Source organism: Physcomitrium patens, chromosome 12, assembly GCF_059467195.1.
Source record: "Physcomitrium patens ecotype Gransden chromosome 12, ASM5946719v1, whole genome shotgun sequence".
Taxonomy (NCBI): domain Eukaryota; kingdom Viridiplantae; phylum Streptophyta; class Bryopsida; order Funariales; family Funariaceae; genus Physcomitrium; species Physcomitrium patens.
The window spans coordinates 11390128-11398650 of record NC_143421.1 but is presented as its reverse complement, the minus strand read 5'-3'; the positions used below and the strand labels follow the sequence as shown (position 1 = coordinate 11398650).

The 8523-nt window shown below is 42.6% G+C and overlaps 1 protein-coding gene across 3 annotated transcripts; it reads left to right on the top strand.

Moving 5' to 3' along the window:
• The first annotated feature begins 406 nt into the window (after positions 1 to 406).
• Positions 407 to 6174, top strand: LOC112290042 (inositol-tetrakisphosphate 1-kinase 3). Of its 3 annotated transcripts, XM_090254885.1 has the most exons (13): positions 438 to 635; positions 1079 to 1140; positions 1301 to 1473; positions 1671 to 1872; positions 2421 to 2502; positions 3009 to 3041; positions 3353 to 3473; positions 3694 to 3786; positions 3964 to 4083; positions 4334 to 4507; positions 4852 to 4907; positions 5404 to 5488; positions 5727 to 6174. In XM_090254885.1, exons 4-13 carry the CDS (start codon positions 1784 to 1786, stop codon positions 5855 to 5857), a joined length of 984 nt encoding a protein of 327 aa, XP_090111011.1. In that variant the 5' UTR covers positions 438 to 635; positions 1079 to 1140; positions 1301 to 1473; positions 1671 to 1783; the 3' UTR covers positions 5858 to 6174. The 3 variants fall into 3 exon arrangements, with proteins under 3 accessions (XP_024391712.1, XP_090111011.1, XP_024391713.1); XM_024535944.2 differs by lacking the exon at positions 1301 to 1473 and having other exon boundaries at positions 407 to 635; XM_024535945.3 differs by lacking the exon at positions 1301 to 1473 and having other exon boundaries at positions 620 to 807.
• The last annotated feature ends 2349 nt before the right edge of the window (positions 6175 to 8523 follow it).

Sequence of the window (8523 nt, the reverse complement as noted above, 5' to 3'; positions counted from 1 at the left end):
TTGACGCCTCTAAGACGCTCGATATAATTTTGGACTGCACGAACATGAAACTTAACATTCAAATCGACTCTAACCCGCGCATTCCTCTTGCGCAGAGTTTGATGAGGATCTTCGCGACAACCGAGCGTCCTCGAAGCAGGACCCATGTACCATCTGGCAAGTCTCGTGAATCGCCTTCTCCTTGCATGACCAGCTAATCCACCGTATCGACACAACGCAGACAAAAAGGACACAAACGTGCCAATCAAGAAATTGCGAGGTGGGGTGGGTCATGAAGTTCATGGTCGACATTCAGCGGGCAGACAACATACGAGAGGCCATTAAAGAAGTTACCAGTTTAGGTGGAGGATGAAAAGCGGTAACAGAAGACTGCGGCGGATAAGAGAAAAGTGGGTGCCATAATAACATTTGGCAATTTCACTGCACCAGCGGGGACTTGGCTTGAAGCCGAACGAGGGCGTCAAGACAGAAGAGTTTTGAGGCCGATTTTGATATTTGGGTTTCCTTTGAGCACTCGTGCGTGCGTGTCTTGGGGTTCGAGTCCAACGTCATTGTTGGGTTTGGGGATCAGGAGGCTTCTAAGGCGTGATTTCAGGATTCGAGAGACACATTGTTGTATAGAGTGTTTGTTTTTGGTAAGTTTTGGGGGAATCGAAGGTTTTTGTGTACCGGGATGCTGGTCGAGAGGGTGTGATTCTTGTGGCGGTGGGCTGCTGAGTACGAGGGTTTGTGGGTTAAATAGATTGGTAGAGGAGCTTGTGGTTCTAATCTTTAATTTTGAAGACATTCGATAGCCAGGCGCAGAGTGTGAGCATTTTCTTGCCTCTGGAGTGTGTGAGCCAACTTGTGTGGAGTGGTGGGAATGTTTGAGAAACAGAGAATATCCGCTGTGGGAAGTGGAAAAATCACTTCCGGACAGTGCTGGTGCATTTGGAAACTTTCCGAGCGTCTGGACTTGGAGGAATTGCACCGCAATTGGGGGTTATTCGGCAGACAGCCTGTTGACAGTTTTGACTAGGAAATGTGAAAGACGTCAGGGTTTATCACTGACATTTTATGCTAATTTTGATGCCGTTAGGTTTGGAGGTTCTTTTCCGCCCAACAAGTTTTAATAGGCGCTGGAGTTGCTCGTATGATCAAGTAAGCCTCATGTCGTAATTCCTCGGCTTATTTTGGTTTTCTGTGAGGGTTTGTGAGATCCTGGATGCGATGTCGTTGCGGTGGCACATATGTGTTTTTGTTTTTATTGCTGTAAAGCATATCTCGTAGAGCTGCGAAATGACTCTGGAAGAAGGTTCAGGGTGCATTGTAAAGGTACTACAGACTTTTGAGACGGCGGGGAGTGCATAATTGTGAGTGTGTTGGATTCGCTCTTTCTAGACCATGTGGATGTCTTTAGCGGAAAGACCTATATTGGCAGGTTGTGAATGATATCGTAATCAGCTTATGCAGCAAACGAATTCCGTAATCGCAGTAAGTCTAGAGAGCAAGGTCTTTGGTGGAATAGTTGGGATATTTTTGGAGTTGTATATTTGCAGTACTCAGGATATGTCACGTTCAACGTGAGCTACTCCCCTTCGAAAGCTTTGAGAACATGTATGCTATTTTGTTTGTTTGTTTGTTTTCTTTAGTAGACGCAATCCTCACAAAACTTCATGGATTCTTCACAGGAGGAGTCTGAACTGAGGTAGAAGAGCCGATAGAGCCAACACAAGAGCTCATCTCAGCTAAAGATAGCATTGCAAGGAGGGTTCCAAGTGGGGATGTGTGAAGAATTTCGAAGATGCCTTCGCCACGGTTTACCGTAGCTTATGCCCTGACTCCAAAGAAGACCCGGAGCTTCATGCAACAAAAACTGGAGGCCCAAGCCAGGTTATTACATTATATCCATTTCCGTATTCCACTTATGGTTAGAGTTGGTTTCTAGATTCATCGCCCATGATTGCAAGCAGAAATCTACGGACCTTCACGGCCATTAACTGCATTATCGCTTTTTGGAACACCTAATCTTAACTTGTTGAACTTCTTGAAGATTGTCCTCTGGCACCAACTTCCATGTGTCTCTTGTTACCTTATCAGCAGCTTTACAATTCCTGACTTGTTGTGTATCGACTTGGCTGCATTTTCCTGCATAAGTGGCATTAGAGTTTCAGAGTTTGTCTGGAGAGATGGTGAGTGTTGAGTGCGGGACCAGCCAGGTTAATCGTAGATGGAACGCTAACTATCTGCTCTTGTGAATGAATTATCTTAGTTACTACTCTGTAATTGGAGGTTTTCCATGCTGCGGAGTGATATCTAGAGTAGTTGTCCTATTCTCAAGTTAACTTTACTTGTGTCTAACATTAGCATCTGCTAATTTTTCACGTTCAGTCTGATAAATGTATGAATGTTCCGTAATTCTGTTTTTATCCTGTCACCAGGTCGAGGGGGATTACATTTGTGGCCCTTGATCGTAATAGAGCACTCATAGACCAGGGGCCTTTTGACGTCATTCTCCACAAGGTAGATTTTCTACGCGGGTCCCATCGAAACCTGGTTTCTCATTTGCCTTGCGCACTTCTTTTTTATTTGTGTCGTATGTTGGTGTTCTTTCATGTTTTCTTTTGTTTGGAGTCATTTCTACTTCTTTCTTCTTTCTCTTTTTCGACAATGTCAAAAACATTTTTTTGAAGTTGAAAGCCTTTTGTACCAACAAACGCCCAGAAGTTATCCAGTCTTTCTGTCAAGTGTAAAGACTAGTGTTGCAGATTTCATTGGATAATCTGCAAACAATGTCTCCATGTCCGAGGGTGTTCATTTTCATATTTACATTGTCCAGACGTGAAGCTGTGCTTGTTGGCGGAACTGCCTGGAGTATGGCAATATGCTGTTGAGCTCTAAAAGGTGCTTGTCATGGTTCATGTATCATTGTATCTGGCTTTATACTGCTTCTTAGTTGCAAGCGTGTGTCGTTCTGGTACCGTGATATCAGTACTCACTATGGATTGTACTGATGTCTGCTGATACAGTTGGCAGGAAAGGAATGGCGGCAAGAGCTAGAGGTGAGACAAATGTAGGAAGAGAATGTTCCTAGAGGACTGGCAGGCGAAGCTGTGCCCCTTTTGTTTTATGTCTCTGAATATAAGAACTGCAATGTCATTACAATGTTGTCTTTTCGCTTAGAAATACCGAGCGTTACGTTTTTGTAAAAACTGGACCGTATTGGAAAGTAGGGGTGCTTTTTTCATCGCGTAACTGTTTCAATCTTTATACTGTAACCCAACTTTAGTCCCATTCTCCTTTCTTCCAACGTCGAAAGCGGTATTGTTTGTCTTCTTGTGTGTCTGAGATTGTAAAGCTGTTGGCTCTGCAGGACTACGTGCAGAAATTCCCAGATGTGATAGTTTTGGATCCACCGGGTGCAATTCAGCAACTCAGGAATCGACAATCTATGTTACAAGACGTAGCAGACTTAAGACTCACCGATTCTGATGGTAACATGCCTTCCATTAATTGCAAATTCTTTGTTTGAATCACCTTTTATGTGGTGTAGACCTGTGTTTATTGTATATGTAAGAATAGATAACTTTCGCTTCTGTTGGCTGACTACGCGGTAGAAGATGTTCCAATCTAAAGATATCAACTAGGATTTATATTGAAGCTACCTAAGTATAATCAGTGGCATTTTGTTCTCATTTTTTGTGATTTTTGTAGGACAAGTACGAGTTCCAAAGCAACTGGTGGTTGTCGGTGATTCGTCCTGCATTCCATCCTCCGTAGCTGAAGCAGGATTGAAGCTGCCTTTGGGTAATTGTTCTCGTATTTGGTTTAATTTTTCGATCCTGAATAAGTACGTTGCGACTTATTTACTCTGGCAAGGAGAACTTGGGTAAAGACAATGTGAATGACTACCATTGAGTTTTGAAGTGGATTTTTTGTGGCCAGTAGTAGAGTAATCAGACTGTCTACACATCGTTTATGCAGTTGCAAAGCCATTGGTGGCTGATGGTTCTGCCAAGTCACATGCCATGTCACTTGCATATGACCGTTTTGGGCTATCTTCCCTGGACACTCCCCTTGTTCTTCAAGAATTTGTGAACCACGGTAAATACCTGAGAGCCTCTTTGTTCACTTTGACCTAGTTTAAGGTTGCCTTCATACTGGATAGCTCGTGTGCTTTGCTGTAGGGAATGTGCAAAAACACCTTTTGTTAGTGATAGTTCTGGTTTGGTTGGACAATGTTAAAACCAGAACAACGTAAACTATTTTGTGGAGACTGAGATAATAGATGCTAGAATCTGTGGTGTTATTCTATTTAGTCTTGTACTAATTTGCTTTAGGTTCCGTTACGCAGGCGGTGTACTGTTCAAAGTGTACGTTATTGGTAATGCTATCAAGGTAGTACGAAGATATTCTTTGCCCGATCTAGGCGAAGGAGACCAAGTAGGTTTTGGTGTGAAGTCTTTTCCAAGGGTTTCCTCTGCAGCCGCTACTGCCGAAGAAGCTGACTTAGATCCAGAAGTCGCAGGCATGGGCTTATTTCTAACCCCTATAGATGTGCCATCTTAATGTGGAGAAGTCTTAAATGGAAAATCCAAAATGTTTCCTAGGGCTAGGTTGTAAGAGTCCGTGTATTGTAGGTTGGTAACTCGGGGGTTATGTTGCTTTAATCTGGATTTTTGGTACATAACTCTTGGATCGTTTTGGGGTTTCCAGCATGGACTTCTCTGTGCAAGCATGTCTGTGTTCCTTATGTTTACTGACTTGGTCACGTGTCATTTGAATCTCTTCCCCCAGATGGTGTGTGTTGCATTACTTCTTCGCTGACCAAGTTTTTGACATTTGTTTTGGCTGGACTGTCAATGGGTGCAGAGTTGCCACCTCAGCGGCTCCTCGACTGCTTAGTGGCCGAGTTACGTACAAGACTGGTAAGATTATCAGTTCTCTCTCTCTCTCTCTCTCTCTCTCTCTCTCTCTCTCTCTCTCTCTCTCTATATATATATATATATATATATATATATATAATTCTGTGCCTAATTGAAATGTGAATAGAACAATTTAGAAATAAGCCCATGCCAGGGTGATGATAGTGTTTTCCGCGTAAGTTAGTATTGCCTCAGTGGACTCTTGTAATACAAAACTACAAATTATGAATTCTTGAGATTCTACGAATTAGCGATGCCCCTGGAAATCCCTCTCATACTTTAAACATTTATAAATCTTATTTTATATTGCTGTGTAAGAGCCTTTTCCGTTAAGGAATATGTTTAGTAGCAGAATTGTCAAGAGAGTTCTGCTGATGCATGAGGGAATGGATATTCAGAAAGATCCGCGATCACTCATCCTTCTGCCGGAGATGTCATATTGACAGTTCAGAAGGTGAAGTTTTTGTTTTTTGATTTCTTTTTATCTGAGCTTTTGCAGGGGTTGTCACTCTTCAACTTTGACATGATCCGAGAAGGAGGTGCTGGAAATTGTTACTACGTTATTGACATCAATTATTTTCCTGGTATGTGGTAATGAGTTCCTTTCCAGAGTATGTTAAGCCGCTTTACTTTCTTGAGCTCCCGTGCATCTATCTGCCACACAATTCATTCCTTATGTAGAGTTACTGAGGATGACGTACAGCACGCTTGTCTCACGGCAAATATGCATTGTCTTTTGCTTTTTTCGGGTCTTATTTTGATCTGTTGTCTACGTCGGAACATCATATTTTTTACTTATTTTTTTTTATTTTTATCGTACAGGCTATGGCAAGTTGCCAGATTATGAGTTGTTGATCACTGATTATCTAGTAGAGTTGGCAAGGAGGAAAGGCAAGAAGCTTGGATCAGGAGGACCTGCTCTTGCTTTTGAGGAAAGCCCTAGTGCATCGTGAAAGTATTTCCCTCGTCGATGTTTTTATTTTTACTTCAAATTTTTTAAATGCGTTTCAAGCCTCAATAATTATCGCAAGATTTGGTGCATAATCGACTGGGGGCACGGATAGGCATAATGTTTAGTGATTTCATGACCAAAGTAAATTGAGAGCTGGAATTGTTACTAGGGTGCCATTCTGAGCCATGAAATTAGTGTAGATCCAAAAGTACTTTTGGTGGACACTATCTTGATGGTGGTAACAAACCTTGAATTTTCCCTATCAAGACACAAGAAGACTCCCGTGTTTTTTGATACACATTTTTCGTTCTTTCTGCATCTCTTGTCCTGGCTATCCTGAATTTTCTATGGCTGCATAGCACTAAGTAACCATACGTCTGCAGACCTATGGAATTTGCATGTCCTGTACGTTGTACCCTTTCCCTCAAGATAGGCTCTTTTAGACTTCTGATTTCTTAATGATGTCTTCTGTTTTATGTGGGTGAGCTGGTACATCTTCCTTCTGATCCCATCTTGGCACATATCTCTCATACAATCTTGAATACTCTTCATTGCCACATCATCATACTTGGAGAGATCTTTACCTAATCCTTGTGGTTGACAATTATTAGATAGGTGCAGAACTGTCCATAGTAGGAATGTACCAGATGAACCTTGAGTGTAATTGTCAACCAATGCATGACGAGTAAAAGAGAAGCTTAGGTTTATTGAAGTTCAGTTTTCAATTACTCGATTTGATAATGATGTGTGCACGTTACTGAGATGCGGAAATTTTCCCTCCGTTGCATGGAGTTTTTGTTTTAATGGGCAATTCTGGGCCCAGAACTGCATTATAAATACCCAACAGAACGAAAGTTCCATTCCTGGATAATGCAAAAACCAAGCTGGTACGGAGCATAGTGCTTACTCCGTAGCAAACGAACCTTGACAAAACGAGCATTTTAACCAGAAAATTACGAAGAGTATAGATGTTATAATTGTTATGTCGCAGGTTTTACACTTAGTATTTCAGAAATCACAACCCCTCTGATTCTGATGGAGTCTTGCCGCTTTGTACCTGCTCATTATATCCAACCATCACGACTCATCTAATTACGATCGCTTTTTGGTGCTGGGATCCTCGGTAACGTACATCGCTGCTACCGTGCTTGCAAGATGCACATCAGATGCTGCTTCTGCTCAAAGAGTGACGACAATATTAATTATATCTCGCACTTATTTCCCAAGTGAACATGCTATTCGTAGGTCTCGATCATCACTGACTCACGGTGCAGTGCTCTCACACCAGAGACATACGAAAGATCATGTGGATTTCTATACAGCAACCAAACGCTCCTACAACCTATTAAACTTACCTTCGGCGCTTCAATCCTCAGAAACCTCATGAACTTTCGAGAAGTACAGAAGATGTATTGCACAATTGTAGGGCTTACAAACGAGCACGATTTCGAATTAGCTAAGACAAATGATGCTGGTTTGGGATGTTGTGAAGGGCCTCCTTCGTAACTTCAGCATCGAGCATTGATGACCAACTCACTGTCTTAGCAACCATCACAAAGTTATAGCGACAGGTTTCTCATTTCTTTGCGTTGCTTACCATATGACGACACGATTGCACAGCAGATTCTCTTATTCCAGCAGAGCAATAATAACGTTGCACACCCTAAAATCCTTGCGTCCCCCCACCTGACTTCCCCTCGTCAAACTGCTAAAATGATAGTCTCAGTAGCTCAAGTGATCAGACCCAACGCAGAGTTTCACAAAAACAGATCACGAAGTTGGGCATGAGACACGCATCCGTGTCAAGCTCCGAGACACGACCCCCTGGTGGACACGTCTGCACCATCTCCACGTGCACACAAAGCCCCATGTCATTCCTGATGATACCACCAGGGCAGCTCGGACTTCAAAACACACACACAAAGGCCCGCTCTTCTTAATCTGGACGCTTCCTTAAATCGGTTACAGGCAAATTTAGCGCAGGGATATTGATTCTACACTTCCCGACGATCATGAGCATGTCATCGAGGGTGCTACTCTATTTCTCTGCGAATTCCCTGCGTCTAGATTGACCCTCGCGCGACTCGGCGTTGCGTGGTTGAGACGGATGCCAGTCTCGATTGTACCCACCACCCTGAAATAGATCAGCGAACTTCGCCGAGATGCGATCCGAGCTGCTAGTGATCGATTGCCGATCAGCATGCGAGAAGCGCGATTGTGAGTGTTGAGGCGTTCCCGTTGGCCATCCGATGCAGCGGAGGCGCGATTCCCGTCTCGCCGACCCGGATCGTCTTGCATCGACGCATCGGCGGCGCCGGGAAAACGTAAAAGCTTGAATCGGGTTGCTTTTGCACGAATGAAGTGTTAACGAAATGCCATTGAACATTTGGATGAATGTACCTGCCAATTTTTCTCTGGCTTTGTAGGCCTTTAGCGGAATAGTTACCCAGCTGATACATGGTAATGGATGAACGGAAAATCTAAATAGCTCCTTCCACCAAAACATTTTAATAAATTTTATTTTTAAAAATTCTGTCTAAATTTCCATAAATAATTTTGTGCTTATTACCTAAAATATAATTTTCTAAATTTTGTATGGTTTTTACCAACAGTTTAGGAACTCCTAACAATTGGTTGCTTGTTAGTAAATTTTTTACAAAATCTAAC